Source organism: Indicator indicator, chromosome 19, assembly GCF_027791375.1.
Source record: "Indicator indicator isolate 239-I01 chromosome 19, UM_Iind_1.1, whole genome shotgun sequence".
NCBI classification, from domain to species: domain Eukaryota; kingdom Metazoa; phylum Chordata; class Aves; order Piciformes; family Indicatoridae; genus Indicator; species Indicator indicator.
The window spans coordinates 93,156-111,731 of record NC_072028.1 but is presented as its reverse complement, the minus strand read 5'-3'; the positions used below and the strand labels follow the sequence as shown (position 1 = coordinate 111,731).

General features: G+C 40.4%; 1 protein-coding gene across 1 annotated transcript in view; it reads right to left on the bottom strand.

Moving 5' to 3' along the window:
• TDRD12 (tudor domain containing 12) overlaps nt 1-18,576 on the bottom strand; it is a 30,207-nt gene continuing 11,631 nt past the window's right edge. The window contains exons 12-29 of the mRNA XM_054389475.1: nt 18,398-18,548; nt 15,993-16,120; nt 15,333-15,524; nt 13,426-13,554; nt 11,563-11,680; nt 10,820-10,953; nt 10,513-10,730; nt 9,741-9,843; nt 8,415-8,602; nt 7,902-8,112; nt 7,314-7,406; nt 5,829-5,998; nt 3,248-3,369; nt 2,735-2,789; nt 609-722; nt 372-525; nt 223-289; nt 1-86 (exon numbers count right to left, since the gene is read on the bottom strand). Coding sequence (XP_054245450.1) covers nt 1-86; nt 223-289; nt 372-525; nt 609-722; nt 2,735-2,789; nt 3,248-3,369; nt 5,829-5,998; nt 7,314-7,406; nt 7,902-8,112; nt 8,415-8,602; nt 9,741-9,843; nt 10,513-10,730; nt 10,820-10,953; nt 11,563-11,680; nt 13,426-13,554; nt 15,333-15,524; nt 15,993-16,120; nt 18,398-18,548 — 2,433 coding nt within the window. The remainder of the gene's footprint in view (nt 87-222; nt 290-371; nt 526-608; nt 723-2,734; nt 2,790-3,247; nt 3,370-5,828; nt 5,999-7,313; nt 7,407-7,901; nt 8,113-8,414; nt 8,603-9,740; nt 9,844-10,512; nt 10,731-10,819; nt 10,954-11,562; nt 11,681-13,425; nt 13,555-15,332; nt 15,525-15,992; nt 16,121-18,397; nt 18,549-18,576) is intronic.

The window sequence follows — 18,576 nt, the reverse complement described above, 5'->3', positions numbered from 1 at the left end:
TTACTCATCATCTTCTGTTCCACTGTCTTCTGAGTAGTCACTCAGCTCTTCAGGTACTGTAGCAGTGCAATACAGTTCTTCCTTACCTACAAGTAATTCACAAAGTACGACAGTTGTAGAGCGAGGAAAGACAAGGCCCTCTCTTTTCAGAGAATGGGAGCAAGCCAGCTAAGCCTGTCTGAAAGGAGCACTCCAGACAAAGGCTACGTGAAAATTCCTCACCAACTGGAAAAGGGGTTTCATCTTCCAGTTCTTCCCAGTGTTCAAAATCAAAGGACACATGAGGATTCTGTTGACAAAAACACTCTTTGAAACACCTGCGCTGACACAAATACATTTGTAGCATTAACTCTAGTTAATTTCCCCTTCACCTTGTTCTTCGGTAATTTGCACCATGCTCCTTTTTTCTCTTTTGTGAGAACAATAATAACCTCTTTATCCTTAATCACACAGGTAGACCTTTCTGCAAGTATATATCGATGTAGCTCCACATCAGCCAAATAAAGTTTGTCTCCTGAACAAGCACTGTTACAAGAAAGTTTAAAAGCATTAAATGCAAGACAACACTCCAGCATTTTGTTTATTCATCTTAAATTTCTTAAACCTACCTGAAAACCACCTTCTCTTTAGAGAACTCACATTTACAGTCAGCTGCCCTCGCTATTTTTACCTTCACTGTAACAGTCTCTTCATTTTGAAACCACTTTATTTCTGGATAAAAGCTAAAATTTAAAAAAATTATTAAAAATTGGATTTTTTCCAAAGCAGAGAACAAGACACAGAGCCAGAACTTTCCCATCAGATTACAAACAACACCTGAGTCTCAACACCTGTAGGTGTACTCAGCTACAACAATTTGTGGTGGGTTGAAATTCCCCCCAGCATTAAATTGCCAGACTAGCTCAGGTTGGAAGCAAATGAAGATCTATTTACAAGCAGAACTACAATGAAATGCAATGAGTATGTACAAAATACACACTGTTCACAAATATTTACAGGTATTTACAATTTATAAACATCACAAGGACACCCCCCGCTCCCTCCAGCCCAAAACCAGGGAAGCTACTGATAACTTCCTACTCCCTTCCCCCTCTTCTTACCCACCTGGACACAAAGGGACAAGAGAAAAGAGCAGAGAATTGTTTTGATAGGATACTCAGCCAAAACAAAGAACACAGCCAAGGTCAAGCAGAAGCAAGTTAGTGTCTTCCAGAGTGAAGAAGCCAAAAGAGAGAAAGACAGTTTTCATTACTAGTTTGTTTGTTATCTCTCCAATGGATTGTTAGAACTTATCATTATTTTCCTTTTTACATCCAATAGCAATTTATTTACATTGTACTACTTTCTGTTCAAGATCTGTGGAAATTTTTGAAGGTACAGCTTAAGACTATCACACAATTTCACTCTGTATAGCAGTAGCAATGTCAAGGATGTCAGTCAAGTGGCTACAAAAGCTCTGCAATCTCAGTCTTTGGAGAAACGCTTCTACTAGTTCAGGTGGGGAGACACACTCCTTTGACTCTGATATCCAGAAAAATCCAACTTAGTGCTCCATTTGAGGAGGCTATTGTAGACTAATCCTGAAAGGAAGAGGTAGCAGCAAGACCAACCTTTGAAAGTAATAATTTCAACTGACTGCAGACACAAAGACACTTCTCCAAGATTTTTAACTGCTTATTCTCTAGCTGTTATGCCTCCGATGTCTCCAAAAACGTCAAATGGTTTCAACCAGTGAAACCAATTCTATTCACAAGTTACTTCTCTTACACCCCCAGTCACAACCAAACTCTCATTAACTCAGTGAAGCCATACCTCAATGTGAGAGGATCCTAAATTGCGCTAGGCAGGCCTGAGAAGAAGATACAAGTGGATTCAATTACCCTACCAAGAACTTTTCCAATAGCCTACAATACAAACTACTTCTGGTACTTGCACAAGAAAATGTTAGTCACCCATAACTAGCATTAACAGGTAGAAGAAAAGTCACTAAAGGGAAACACTGCCTAGCCCTGAAGTGTGTAAGAAGTTGAAAAGCTTCCCAGTTTCCCATCTGTTGATGCTGCCCACAAACCACACTTAAGATTTCCCTCAGCATACTCATAAAACTGACATTCATTTCTACTGCATACTTAAATTATTTATCAGCAGAAACTGTCATATCCACAAAGGAACAAGGATAACAGACACTTTTAAACAAAAACAAAGGAAAAAGGGAACAGGCTATAACTTTGGGTTGCAGATAGAATCTGACTTCAAGTATTTAATTTTCAAGTAAGAACAGAATCAGGTTAAGGGGAGAGACACAAAACTGATTAGTCTCATTAAACACCAATACATAGAGCCAGAAGGGTAGGAGTTACAATTTACACCTTAGATAGGACAGTCTGGTTAAAACATAGTCCAGGCAAGTGCAAGTCAGAGCTTATACCCATGGACTGAGCTGAAGTGTTTAATGCACTTCCTAGTATTAACGGTGTCTAATGATATCATCCCATTTCAACTGATAAAGCTAGCTTTCAGGAGTAAGCAATTTGAAATTCTTCAGGGATTCACAAGATGGTAGGTGTACATATTTGTACCCAATTACTGTTGCTGTCTCAAGAGCAACACTGATGTAAGAGAACACTTCCACCTGCACTATACCTACTTAGAACACAAACCACCTCGGTCAGAATGATTTGGCAGTTCACATTACAAAGCAAGCATGGGTATAAATCACTCCAAATTTCCATACCATTTACGCTGATGCAGAGTCATCTCTTCTGCTTCCTTAGTTTCAGCTACACCATCTAAAAAAAGAAATTCAGAAACGTTTTTTGTATTTATGTACACTACAGAAGCCAGGTACTTCCGTAACACCCATTCATAAAATAACTTGCTAGCAATCAGACTACTGCTACAAGACAATCCAAAATTTTTATGGGGTACTCTTCGATGAGATCTAATACACTTAATAAATTCAGCTGCAAATTTTACCTTAGAGTACTATAGTTTGTATAGGAATATTAAAAACAAACAAGCAAAAAGCCCCAACCGCCAGCCAAACACCAAAAAAGGAACATTTTCCCAGGTCAAGTGAAGGTTTTTTCAGCTTCAAGACGTTATTTTGAAAGATGTCACCTCCGAAATTTACTCCAGTTTCAGAGATGAAACAACTAATATTGATGTTTTCATTACAGCCTGAAACATTTAAGCATTTAACTTTAATCAGAGTTTTACAATTTCTGGAAATTATGGAAAGATTTACCAGATGAATTATTCCCAACAGTAATTCCAGAAGAATTACAATTTTCAGTAGATTTTTCTTGTATTGACACATTCTGAGGACTGGATGTGCTTTCTGGACCACTTGTACCCTCCTTTATGCCTCTAAACACAGAAAAAGATATTTTTCAAATGAAAGGGTTTAAGTATGTTTAATATTTAAAGGATTCCTAATCATGATGGAAAACTCACTTGAAGATTTTAACTCAACCCACAACATGATGCGCTTCCAGCAAAACAAGTCTCACCACAAGGGTGCTGAAATTCAGTGACTCAGCAAGAAGCATTTGTACAGAATTCAAGTTAGGAGAACATTCAGAATTCCGACAGTACCAGCTCTTCCCTCTGCATCATAAAAGTCTGCTGGTCTTGCTGTGTGTGATAGGCCTAGACAGAAAAATGATGGCCTTTCACAATGGATTCCAGTAGGTTTAGGGGGGTTGGATCATATTTCATACTGATTTAGAAAACGTAAAACAGCTCAGAATACTCAAAGGTCTTCACGCATTAAGCAAGAGACCTCTGGCTTCCCAGCTGTACAGCTAGAAGCTTCACTAGTTGGACTCAAGATTCAGGAAACATGGCAAGAGTCAGCCTGCTTGAGAGCTCAGAGGTGGGAACCATGACCCCTCTAGAGGCTCTGCAGTCTCCAAGTCTCCAGCAACATGTGACTGAGCAGAATGCAGCTGTGCTGCTTCTGAAACAGAGCCACCTGCAACAACGAAAAAGACTTTCTCCTATTAGACCTAGGGGCCTAAGAGGACTGCAGCCAGTCTAGTAAGCCATCACCCCATGATTCGGTCTGCAAAAACACCAACTTTTAAATTAATCCATAATGAAGATTTAGTATTGAAGACCTGTGCAGCCATCTTTAGTCCAAACTGACATTGCTTACCTTAATTACTTTTAGAAGTAAGTTAATAAGATGACTTTAATCTTAAATGAGAGATAACTTTAACCACTTGTACCTTTAAAAAAATACTTGTCAGCTTTTCAAAAATAATTTCAACTCAGTTCATTGAGGGTAGGTAAAATACAGCACAGAAAATCCAACATATAGTAATTTTTTTAAACAAGGTATTTCTGTGTCATATACTCAAAGGACTCAAACACTTCACAAAGTCAATCTCTTATGATTTACTGAATAGAGCTTTGTGAACCTCAGACCTGCAAGAACCTAATCTTGCCTCAAAGATCAAGTTGCTCAGTTCAACCCCACCTTACAGGAAAGCTCCTTTGAGTTCCCTTGATTTAAGTACCACCTTACTAAACAAGGCTGCAGTCAGTACTGAGTATGCGAACAGCAGTATCAGATCTAGGAAGCCTGCAGAAAGTGACCCAAGAGCTGCATTACAGGCATCTGAGACATAACTATTGCACAGAGCATCACCACAGACGTTAGCTGTCCTCTGCCATTACATACTTTGGTTACCAATGTTCCTACTGACTAACAGAATGAAAGACGAAATAAATTCAAAAAGGTTGTGCTTGAGGTAGCAGAAACTTCAGTGCTTGAGAGTCCTCTGTAAGGAACAAAATCTGAAATAGCCTTTCAAACATCAACAGTGCAAATGCTGTTTGCAACCTCAAAAATCAAACTGATTTGTAACGTTGAACAAAACATGGGGAAAAAAATCAAATTGTTCCGCTAAGACTACACTGTGGCACAGTTCTAGATAGAAATGAAGGAACCTCAGTCTAAGGTGGAAACAGACTATGGAGTGGGTTAGGCTTCCTCATCTTCCTGACCAGCTAGGTCACAGAGACAATAGTTTTAATTAGCTTGCCCAACCCTGAGACAACAGGTGCCCATGCTGGTATTCCAATAACCTTTCTTCTTTATGATGCAATACTTCAGAGGTAAGAAAATATTTGAGATTTCTCTCTTCCTTTTAAATATTCAATAAAACCTTGTTTTACCACAGAACAACATTTGAATTACATTTTCAGTGACATCTTTCCAAACTGAAGAGCAGCTAGAAGAATCTCCTGAATAAGGTGCCACACAGAGGTTAGGAAAAAAAAAAAGTTACAAGAGTCTTGTTAATAAGCACTTTTAAACAAGTGAGTACATACAATATTTACTCAGTTCTAAAAGTTTACAAGGCAAGGAGAAAAAAAGTACAGTGCTGTTACTGCAGGAAACATCAAGCAGCCATACTCATTAAACGCACAGCACTAGTGCTTTTAAAGTAAGGTATTTCTATTTTCCAGCTGTACAAACACTAACAACATGCTCTATTGTACTGACTGGTAGTAAGTACTGGTTAAATCCTCGAAAAAGCCACTAAGTGTAACAGAAGACTCCAGACTCCATATGTTTGCATCAAATACCAGTTTTTAGCATTTTCCTGAACTTTCTGCCCATGATTATGTGGCTAAAGGAAAGCAGATATATATCACAAACACTATTGTCTGTGTTTAAATGAAAAAAATCTGATTCAGGAACATTAATCCCCAAAATAGTCAGTTAAGTAAGAGATTTTTTCTTATTAAAGTACATGCTAACAAAAAAAAAAAACAAAAACAAACCACCAAATAAAAGCCCAACTGTAAACACTTACAAAGGCTCCAAGTTTTCTGCACAATCCAATAGTTTCATGTGTCCACACAACTTCTGAAGCTGTGTTATGTGTTCGGGATTGTCAGCTCCCAGACCTGTAGACAAGATCTCAGCTCGAACGCTGTATTCATTGACGGTTATCTTCAAAGCAGGAATCCTGGTGACCCGGACCTGGAATTACAAAACATACTCCATGGAAGCCACTGTTCATCACTGGTCACACTCCATTTCTACACTGGTCCTTAAGCAAAACCTTAATCATGCCCCCATTTATTTACACCTGTAAGCAATTTAATTTCTCTGATTTTCAAGCAGGAACATACCCATGTTTAACTGTTTTCAAAGTTAACTCCCTCTTGTTCATGGAGATCATGACTAGCAGCTACTTCTAAGAATCAAGATAGCAATAAAGTAAACAGAGTAACTTTCAGACCCAAATAACACTGCTGGGGAACACAGTAGGAAAAACCCTGAACAAAACTAAAACCAGACATCTGAGAAAGATTGGGATACACCATACAGGAAAAGAAGCTACTAAAAATCATTGCTTCCAGATAATTTTCGTTCTCCACTTAATTTTTCAGCTGATTGAAAAGTCAGCTAAAAACCAGCATGATACATTCCAAGGCACATGAAGTGCTTACTGTACTCTTTAGCAAGACCAACCAGACAGACACAAATAACACATCGCAGTCCTGAAATTCAGGCAGACCCTTCTGATGAATTTGTCCAGGTGATAAAAAAACAAAACAAAAAAACACCACACAAAAAAAAAAAAACAACACGCAAAACCAAACCAAAATCCCCCACAACCCACCTTGTGAGATCCCTTTGATAACAACAATGCTGAAAGAAATTCAGCTTTTGAAAACAGACAAGAGTGCACTGGTCTGCACAAACACGAAGCCTGTGCTGGTATAAGGAACATGAAAAAACAATGGCAAGAGAAAGAACAAGAGCACCCATTCTCCTCATTCTGATCAAGAAAGTTAAGGAAGAAAGCTTCAAAGCATTTTTAACTTGCAAAACAGACTTAAGAGTAAAACTAACTCTGAACTAAGACAACCTTTCATAGTAACTCTGTGAATCAGTCTGACATTTACAGCTCTGTTACTGGTGCACATTCAGCTCCCCAGATTTATAGGGCAGGCTTTACTCTGTCACGTATTCCAACTACACACAAGCATACATATTTACCCACAGAATGGTTAAGGCTGGAAGGGACCTCTGGAGGTCTAGTTCTGTGTCCAACTCCCCTGCTCAAGCAGGGTCACCTAGAAGCAGCTGCCCTGGACCATGTACTGATTGCTTCTGAGCATCTCCAAGTATGGCCACACCACACCCTTTAAGCAACTCGTTCCAGTGCTCCACCACAGTAAATTAACAAACAGTATTACATGAGTATCACATAGAACAAAATCAAAACAGGGACAGCAGACAAGAAAAGAAGGGGTGCTCTTGTCACGAGGCATAACTCTATACCTACCATTGGGTCAACCCAGGCTGTATTTCCCAAGGTATGTACTATTTTTGCTTCATGCAGTTTTCCTTTAATTTTCTGATTAATATAATGAGTTACCTAGGAAAAACAAGTTTTCACTGCACTTGAGATGTATGCCAACAAACTTCACCATTATTTTAATTATAATGAAACCATCTTCTGAGCATAACAATGAAGAGCATTCAGTAAATAAAGCCAGTTTGGAGTGAACTATTGGAATACCCAAATGTTACTGTAGGTCAAAATAGTGTTAGCCTTTAAAGGAAGAACCTCCTTGACAGAAGAACAGGTAGATACAGATCAATTTACAAGGGTTACCATTCCCCTGTTGCTCCCCACAGATTCAAAAGCAGCAATAACTTGTTCTGGAAGAAGCCACTTAAGTTATAGAGAAGAAAATCCCAGAAATTTCACTTTATTATTTTGTAGGAAAACAAAAAAGAAAACAGACTTCTTAGAATCTAGGCCAATAGAAATAAAAAGCCATCAGTAAGTCTGCAGTTTTCTTGTAGAAGATAACACACAGAAAATAAAAAACAAAGGAAACACCAGGCAAATTGTGATAAATATTACCTTTGGATTCCACTCAAGCTCATTATCAATGGGTTTCACTCTACAAAGCACAAATTCCACAGCCTGAGGTGGAAGACACTGAAACTTTGCAGGTAAGTGAAGCAGATGATAGTTCTGAACTTGACTTGTTCTGCCTTCATCTATATATTTAATTTTGACATTGAAGACCAAGTTTTCTTCCTCTTTTGGTGAAATCTCTACTACCTGAACCCTTGATACAGTAGGAGAGGAAACAGGGAATGATTATTTGTATAGTCAGTTATTACAAGTTTTTTACCTACTTACTTTAAAAAGGACATTTTCATAGCAAAGTATCTGTGCACACATGGGCAGTTCTGTTTTCCATTCAGCAACTTAAAGAGCACGTGATACCTTTTAAAGGATGATCAGAATAGCAGCGATTTTGCTGGGTTTGGGGGTAGGCTGGCACTTTTTTAACTAAACAGTCAAAGTTTTAAAGTACTTTGCATAAAAAAGTGCGTATGAGTTAACTTAAACCCCCAGTGTTTTTACCTGTGAAAAAGTGCTTGCTCACACAATCCATAAAACCCTAGCTTCTGCACAGTGGTAGCAGAAATTTTATTACTAGGTTTCTCAAAATACTCCTTCATTTCTTCAGCAAGAATTGTGTATTGGTCCTTTTCTTTGTCTACTATTCGGCCAAAGTAGTTTGTTGCATTTACAACGTTGAGAGGCAGGATCTGAAAGCACAAAATACATGAGAGAAAAAAAGGACTGGATGATTCCTTACATTAAGAAAACGTAAACCCAAAGAGATGCTGCTGCAGTCACACGCTTCAGAGGATTAAGAACTATTACTTTGTGGCCTTTCAATATTTAAAAGAAGGCCTGTAAGAAAGATAGGGACAGTTTTTGCAGTAGGGACTCCTGTGACAGGACAGAGAGTGAAGGCTTTAAACTAAAAACTGGGTAGATTTAGACTAAGTATAGGGAAGAAACTTTGAACCATGAGGGAGGTGAAACACTGGCCCAGGCTGTCCAAAGAGGTGGTAGAAGCTTCACTCCATGAAACATTCAAGGTCAGGCTGGATGTGGCTCTGAACAGCTTCATCTGTTCAGACATCCCTGCTTGTTGCAGCAGGGTTGGACTAGATAACCTTTACAGGTCCCTTCCAAACCAAAGCGTTCTATGAGTCTACAATAAGAGTCCGAATAATGCTAACTGCCCACAGTCCAGAAGGGGACAAAAATATCTAGAGAAGAAGTAGTGCATCGAATCAGAGATTGGTCTGGGTTGGAAGGGACTTCCAAAGGTCATCCAGTCCAACCCCCTCTGCAGTAAGCAGGGGCATCCTCAACTAGCTCAGGTTGCCCAGAGCTCTGTCAAGCCTCACTCTGGCATGAGGCAAGGCCAGCAGGACAGAAGAGGACCAGAAAAGCCATTTCCACTTAATAAGACCCTAAAAAAGTATGAGACTTGAGGTTCTTAAAGAAAGGAAACATTATACGGAGATGCAAACAATAAAGGAAGCAAACACTTAAAGTGATAGCTGATTTGCAAGATAGACACCCAGGGTCTGCAGACAGCAGATGAGGAAATAGAAGAGGCCACAACTGCTGTCTTGAATGCACCACAAGTAAGCACAAGTTTCTAACAGGACCGTCATGAAATAAATCTATCCACTAGTTCTGGCAAATCCAGCACCAAAAACAGATGAATGTAGGTCAAAGGTTCTGAATTCAGACCCATCAACATGAGCTCACTGATCAGGCAGAAAGGGAGTGTCACAAGAAGGTAATGGGCAAAGTAGCTATTTCAGACCCATCTTCTCAGCATCCCTGCCTCCTCCCCCCCCCCAACAAAGAACAATGACTCACTGTCACACATCCAGGCAGCTGGGTGATTTTATCATCCAAGATATTCTGGGCAACATCTATTTGCACATTAATCTGATGACGATCTGGACATGTTGTTCTATTCCTATGTAGTAAGAAAAGGTTTTTCCATTGCAAACTATTTTGACATGAGTTACAACAGCTTTAAACACAAAATTTCATCATCCATCAATACCGAATTTCGGTCTCAATATCATCAATGACTGATGGTTACACAAACAGCCAATAAGCTGTTAAAACAAGAAACACCAGAAAACTTCTTTCAGAGTAAAGCAGACACCAACACAGCATTTTTTGTTACTTGCAACAACAATTACCTACACTAGAAATCATATCTGGGAACACTTCAGCTTCCTCCTTCAAGCCTGCTACTTAAGTTACAGCTCAGAGAAATCATCTGTGTCCCCACTCTGGAGGGACAGGAGGCACAAACTTTGTGCCATTTTTGTCAGAGTACTAAATCCAATCAATGGCCTCAAGTTCCCTCCAGTACACCTCAACAGGAGTTACAATGAATTATGGTATTATGCCAGATTGTAAACGACTAGTTTCCATAACAGCCAATAGAAGCACCTAAGAAGCATGGAATAGATGGAACAACGAACAGAAAAAACTTCCAGTCATTATGAAAATCTTGTTTGAATAGAAGTATCCAGCAGTAAAATTCATCAAGTAAGTACAAGTGGTCATCATTCAAGGCAAACAATGTCTCCCTGTGTCAGCATGAGTGTCAAAAAACTTGGTATTTCCTTACTTGCAAATCCCAAATGTTTTAAGATAGGCACACAGTGGCCTTGAAAGTTTCTTTTCTTCTTCAGCTTCCAGCATCTTGGCAGTAAAACTGTGCAGTTCTGGTGGAATTTCAGCTCCTGCATGCTGCAAAAACTGCAGGATCTCAAGTGCACGACATTCATTATTTTCCGTTAGTAGAATTACTGACCTTGCCTTTGTGTATTCCTGAGCTACAGAAGCCTCCTAAAATTTTTTTTTAAAAAAAACTTTTAATGTATCCACCACTTATAACAAAATGTAACAGCCACCCATTAAAGATTCAGTCATACCTTTACCACATTACAGAAGCTGTCAGACATGCTGTGTAGACGCTGACCAAGGATTCTTGGGGAAGGCAAACTGAAATGTATCACACAAGTTGCATCTGTAATTCCCAACGACTGCATGCAATCATCTGTTAAAACTGAGGAGATGTTTTATACACACAGATGAGATACCTGTAATATCTGAACCATGAGAAGTATTGTATTACCCCCTTCTCCCCACCCATTCACTTCAGAATGGAGAGAGGTATTTTCTCAATACACTTACATAAGGCACTGGCGTTTCTTCAGTCAAGCACATGGCAGAAACAGCATGCTATCTTAGCCTCTACTAATCTAGCACAATTCTATTCCAGGATACTGACATGAGGTGTAAATAGATTTGCCTACAGCAAATTTATTTACTATTTACTTCACAGGAGTAAGACAGAAAACATCTGAAGGAATACCGGAACGCTAACAGATTGGTATGAACCTACAAGGTAGACTTAAGTCAGTCTCGCTTCTGACATACAAAACAAAGATTAAGCTTGAAACTAGGTTAGAGTTTTTGCTACTACAAACAACTTGAAAAATAAAATTCTACCATAACATATAGGAAATGACAACAGTAAGTCTTCAGAGTTCACGTTACTTCAAACTGAAAATATGCCCTCTGTGGGTATCACGGAATTGTGAAATCGTGGCAATTCCCTGAAAGTTGAGTCACCATTAGACAAATCACAACTAGACAGAGAGAAAATGCTCACCTAAGACAGTACGAGTGCCAGAGCTATTCTTCTTCGTCCATTGCTCTAACGTATACTTGAAATTAAATTTGCTCTCTTTATGTATTTTCAAGGAAGTTATTGAGCTGCTCTTCAGTGCCTTGATAAAAAGTAAGAAGTTACACATTCTTTCCATACAGCAAGAACTGCTCTAATAAAAGTGTCTCTAATTTAGTATCTAGTATACCTTGGCTATTGTAAAGAGAGCCAAGCAAAAGGCTTTATGAAATTTAAGTTGCTTATATGAAAAAAAGAAAATTAGAGATCAAGTTTACTAATTTCCCCTGTAAAAAGAAAACTAATAAAGCTGAGATTCCTATGCATTAATACATTTAACAGGTGTTTGACAAAGCCCAGATTCCATTTGGATCTTTTTGCACCATTAAGGTGTGTTCTCTATTCCAAATGGATTCTATCATACAATACCAAGCAGGCTCACGATTTAGTCTCTCAGAAAAAGCACTAAAAATCCCTCACTGAACTTCATGAACTTAGTATTCTCAGGGTTTAGGTATTTCTCGAGTTCAAGGTTCACAAATGAACCACTACAAGAGCCTTACTTATTTGGTAAGCTGGCATGTCTAAGGAACTAACTTCTTAGAATATTCTTTAGACAATTTAGGATATATGAAGTCAGTATAGACAAGGATTACTATGAAGAGCTTTAGTACTTTTTTTAGCATCAATGAATTCTCTTTTAAGTGGTGGTGGAATGGTTTGGACATGCTTTGAAGAAATTAACCCTCAAATACTAATGGAAAATGCGTTAGAACGTCACGAGACTAAACCAAATTTCCTTCCCTTAGCAACTATCAAAGTTTAAAGATTCCTGATACGCTAAGATTTACATAAGAAATCTTTAAATAGCACAGAATCTACTCCAGCCTCTGGGAAGGAACACATTCCCATGTTTAAGGACTGACATATCTCTTCTTATGACATCTGACCAATCCAGCCACATATCCTTTCGCTTATCCCATCCTTGAAGCTGTAACTAAAGGTTTTAATTGTAACATCCTTATAGCTTGCCTCCTCCCCATCATCCACATCACCCTATCCAGGCTTAACTGAACTGCTTCCCAGCCAAATCAGATTGTGCTCCTCTTACTTTCCTCTGTTGGATAACCAAAGCAACATGGAAATAGAGGTTCTTCTATTCCTGTGTTGTTATTGCTACAGTATCTGAAGAAGGAAAACAACGGCAGGAAACCACCTTCTTAGTCTCTGCATTAAGCATGGAGTACACAATCCTCCAAGAAAGCTGAGAAACTGGAGCATGCTCTAGTGCAGGTAACTTCAAAGCAGCTTTATGCCAGTCTAAGTAAATACACGTTAAGGATGCCATCTTCCCCCATGCCATGGCATCTGATGCCTCACAGAATCCTAGTAGGCTTCCACAAGATGACAGAAAATGTTTCTTCAAACCAGAGAAACAGCCCTCTACATTTTCAACTATTCCAGAGTAGAAAGCAACAGAAAAGAACTTCTTAGCATGGTGGCTTAAGTCCTTCCCCCCTTTCCCACTCCCCCATCCATCCTGCCACTCTTCAAAACAGTTAAAAATGAAAAAAAAAAAAATGAAAACTGACAGAAAGCCACTTAGATCCAACTCGAAGCTCCCACCTGACAGACAATGTAGTTTCGAATTTGGCAGTGAATGCATCCTATGCCAGACATTCCTGTCAGCAAAGCTGTCTTCTCAATGGCAGATGGGCAGAGTTGGGGCTATTTTTTGCAGAAATAATTAACTCCCGAATTGATGCTCCTCCTCTACACCATGATATCTTTGTTTCATCTTAAGAATCAAGGCACTATTTACCTATGTAAATTTAAATACTTTCTTACCTCATGAACCATTTCTGCTTCATTCACAGAATCAGTGAACACCAGTACCTTCTGAAGATCACTGGGGGTACACCCCAGTATTTTGAGTAACACAGCAGTTCTCTCACTGTTCATGCAAGGCTGCACGACCTAGAAGTACACAAAACCCAGGAGGCTGACAAATCATGCAATCCATACATCTTTTACTATGGAACTCCTTTTAGTAAGCACTGAGCATTAGTAGTTAACACCAAGGAGAATCCAACAAGCAGCAGCTCTGGTAAGCGGCAGGGCTTCTGTAAAACTTACAGAAGAGACAACTCTCACAACGGGAATGTAACTTAGGACAGCTTCCAGAAGCATAAATAAAATCCATCCCATAACCAAAATCCCACAGTAAGATTTTTACTTGCTTTCATTTTAGGTAACAATCATTCTTTAACTGTGGCATTTTCAAGTACCAATAAAAAAGCTTCACACTCCACAAGCACGCTGCATCACCTCAAATACTCTTTAACTAAAAACTGGCCCCCATACTGAACCCTGGAGAACACCACTAGTAACAGGCTGCCAACTGAGTTGAACTCCATCCACCACCAACTCTTTAAGCCTGGCCAACCAGCTAGTTTCTGATCCAACACAGAATGTGCCTGTTGAGAACATGGGCAGCCAGTTTGTCCAGCAGAATGCTGTGGAGAACTGTGTCAAAGGCCTTACTCTGAAGTCCAGGTACCTGACGTCCACAGGCTTTCACAGAATGGTAAGGGCTGGAAGGGACCTCTGGAGATTGAATTCAACCCCACTGCCAAAGCAGGGTCATCTGCAGCAGGTCACACAGAAACACATCCAGGCAGGTTTTGAAAGTCTTCAGAGGAGGAGATTCCACAACCTCCCTGGGCAGCCTGCTCCAGGGCTCTATCACGCTCACAGCAAAGAGAGATTTCCTTGTGTTGAGCTGGAACCTCCCACATTCCAGATTGTTCCTTGTCCTATCACTGGGCACTACCAAAAAGATCCTGGCACCTTCATCCTGACACCCACCCCTCATATGTTTATAGACATGGATAAATCCTTCCTCAGCCTTCTCCTTCCAAGACTAAACAGTCCTAGTTCTCTCAGTCTTTATTCATAGGAGAGATGTTCAAGCCCTCCAGTCATCCTCATAGCTCTCCATTGGACTCTCTCCAGCAGATCCCCATCTCTCGAACTGGGGAGCCCAAAACTGGACACAGTATTCCAGGGTGGTTGTACTATGGCAGAGTAGAAAAGGATGAGAACCTCCCCAGACCCGCCAGACACACTTTTGTTGCTGCACCGCAGGATGCCATTGGCTCTCAGCTACAAGGGCTCATTACTGTCCCATGAAGAACTTACTGTCCACTAGGCCTCCAAGCTCCTTCTCCATGGGGCTGCTTTTCAGCAGGACAATCCCTAGTCTATACTAGTGCCTGGTGCTGCTCCTCTCCAGATGCAAGACTCTGAACTTGTCCTTATAGAACTTTATGAGGTTTGCCTTTGCCCACCTCTCTAGCCTGCCCAGGTCTCACTGGATCATCCACTAAAGCAGGTCACCTTGTTGTAGAAAGAGATCAGACTCGTCAAGCAGGGCCTGCCTTTCATAAACCCATGCTGACTGGACCTGATCCCCTGGTTGTGCCAGGACATTTGCACTAATGATGAAATACTTGAGGGAATATTTTCACCTCTGTCCTACACAGCAAGATAAGAGACCTACAGCTTGTCCAGTGATTAACTTGCACAGGTCTTCTAATAGTCACCTCAGTTCACACGCGGGAAGTGCACCTGGGAAATACTGAGTTAGAATTGTACCACTATGCACTCAGAATGAACTCTCAGTAGCCTCTTTTACTGACCTTGATCAATACAAACAGCAAAATCTCAAAGTGATGCCATCCCCAAATGTTTACCTGTTGCACATTTCCATAGATGGAAGCTTCTTCCACTGCTGTTATCACAACATACGGATCGTTCATAAACTCCTCTGTTAAGGGTGCTATGTGTTTATGCCAGCGAGTTCCAACAGCAATAATCTGCTGTGGGGAGCACTCCAGCTTCTCAGCACCAAAGGCTTTCTTGCAACAATCTAGTATAGCAAAAACCTAGAAAGAAAACCCATGTCTTAGCTATCCTCTTATGCTGTTGCAGTAAGGATCTAACAGCAGGGACAAGTATACTGTTGCAACACACTGTTTTTTTCTAGTGACAAAACCAGCACCACAGCAACACACAAGTTTTACATCCCAAACTGAAGTGCTTGCTTTGAGCACTTTTATCCTGGCATTCTAATGGCATCTGGAGTAAGAAGCAACAGGAAATCACAAAGGCACAGCATGTACCTGTGCATACAACCAAGAGCAGGGAGACTGGACCTCAGATTACTACAGCTCCACCTTTTCAGTGTTTCATGCAGCTGACTGTACACAGGTAAGCTTTTATTTTCAATTTCCTTTTCTTTCTAATTCTACCACAGGGGCTCACTAAAGTGATTTTTTTTTTAGCATGTGCCTCTGTTAAAGTCATGAACCACCAAACCAGCGTTTCACAAACTGAAGGTGTAGGGTCTTTACCTGCTCAGCAGCATCAGAGAACAGCACCTCAATTTCATCAAGAACTACATGGCAAAGTCGACAAAGTAACAGCCCCTGATGTTCAAACAGTCTCAGGAGGCTGCATGGTGTGGTCACAATGACTTCACCTGCAAGCAGGAAGCAGACACAGTTAACTTACACCCTGAGGGATATTAAGAAGACACCATAGGATATGACAGTTGTATTTAGAAAGCCAGGTTTGAATTTCAGATGTGTACTCTTGAAATTAGAGAACACAGAATAGTAGAGCACTCCACATTCTATTTTCTGACTTAGAGTCAAGACCTGGGGAGGTAGAACTCAGTGAGTGTTTGAAAGACTCAGAGGTCTGAAGTTTACAAAGCAAGTTGCCATTGAATTTTCCAGTAAGGGAACCAAAGCAAAGCGAAGAACTTCAGAACCAGAGAGCACGCAATTCTTTAAATACATGCGAGGACAGCCTTTAGAAAAGTTCCAGCGTAAAACTGGAATAAAGCACACATTGCAGGTTAGGTATTTACACACTTTTGAGTCTATATAAACAAACACACCATCTGGGCTAATCTACCACCAAGATCTACTAATAGAATATCTGAATTCATCCACCAGGCTCTTAAACCTGAATGATGGAGGCAAGAATGCAAACTGCTGTATGTTTTACATAACCCTTCAGAGCTTTATGCTCATTTCTGGTTTCCTTGGCAAAACCAGCCACTTCAAAAATTGCAGCTAGCAACTAAGACTTAAAATGACAAAGCAACAATATTAAAACCAAGTGGTTTAAGTAAACGCATGTAAGTAGAACAAGTCTTCCAACAGTTCTTTTCCTCTTTCTATGCTGCTGCTTCTCTCTGGAACATCCCCTGCATACTTCTGAAGTTTTTGCACAAATTGCTTGAAATTTATTACAAAAAGCAAGTTGGAAAACAGCATTAAAAGAAAATAAGCAACTTCAAAACCTAAATTTGGACATTTATGCCACTTCATCTGTATAGAAGCATGACCTCCTTTTTAATCCTTAAAAATAAGGCTGTAAAAGCTAGGAATATGTTAAGTATCTATAGTAAAACAGCATCAGACATGTCCCTGAAATGTTTGTTTTCACAAAATAAAGCTCACATGCTTGCAATACTTCTGTATTTGTTATGAGTTTAAGAACACACAGATCTGCATTACCATGGCAGGCTGCCTATGGCCAGCAGCTAGGGGGGACACAGATTCTTACTCACTTCCCCACCTGCAGTGGGACAGATGAGAGAAAAGGCAAAGTGAGAAAACCCCTGGTTGAGTAAAAGACCACAGTAACTGAAGAAAGAAGAGATGGGAAGCAATGCAAAGGCAACCACTGACAACATCCAATAAGGAGACAGATCATCTGCAACCCTCAAGTTTTCCCTCCTGGGCATGACATTATACAGTACTGTTTATCACTTTAGGACAGCTGTGCAGGATGTGTTCCCTCTCAGCTTCTTGTCCACTACTACTCACTGGATGACAGACTAGTAAAAAGAATTCGTGATGCCCTGCAAAGTGTTGCTCAGCAAGAGTCAAAAAACTGGCGTGTTATCTATGTTCCACTAAATCCACTGTTCCAGTAAATCTCCTCCACTACCTTGCCCCAAAAGTAATTGTTATGGAACTGACAAAACAGCTGCCAAAAATGCAGCTGTTCAGACCATTTACTGTGAAATACCTCTGCTGAAGCTTCACTTAGAGTTACTTACTACAGAGTTACAGCATTAAAGAAATAAGATAATTGCTTTATAGATTAAAAAGCTTTGAAAGTAAAAATCGCTTCCTTCTGCAGAGAAGGAGCTGGGTCTGCTGGTGGGTTAGTTCCCCAGGAGCCAACAACGTGCCTCCATGGCCAAAAAGGCCAACGGTCTCCTGCATTAAGAAGGGTGTAGCCAGCAGGTTGAGAGATTGTTCTCCTCCCCCTCTACTCTGCCCTGGTGAGGCCACACCCAGACATTCTAACTTGGCAAAGAGAAGACCTTAGGAGGAGATCTTATCAATGAATATAAATACGTAAATCGTGGAGGTGGTTAGCATGGGGCTGGGCTCTCTCAGTGGTGGCCAGTGATAGGGGCAGTGAGCACAAACTAGAACACAGAAGGTTCCACTTGAACTTGAGAAATTTCTTTGCAGTAAGGGTGGTGTTGCCCTGGAGCAGACTGCCCAGAGAGGTTGTGGAATCTCCTCTGGAGGCTTTCAAAACCTGCCTGGACGCGTTCCCGTGTGACCTGATCTAAGCAGAGCTGGTGTTAGCAGGGGGGTCAGCCTAGGTATCTCCAGTGGTCCCTTACAACCTCTATGATTCTCTGATTCTTCTTTCACAATTTCCTGAGACTAAGGCAGCCTACAGTGTTTTCAAGCACAATTAGGAAGACAAAAAGTGCTCTTACATCCTTGTATTTTCACACTTCCAGCTTCCTTGTTCTGCCCAAGTATTACCAACATTGGATGCAGCTGTCCAGAACACGTCCTGTATGTTTTCAGCAGCTCAAACACAAGTTGTGCCTTCTTCCAGCCAGGACATAAAATGAGTGCTAGTGGCTAAAACACACGTACAAAATTTTGCACC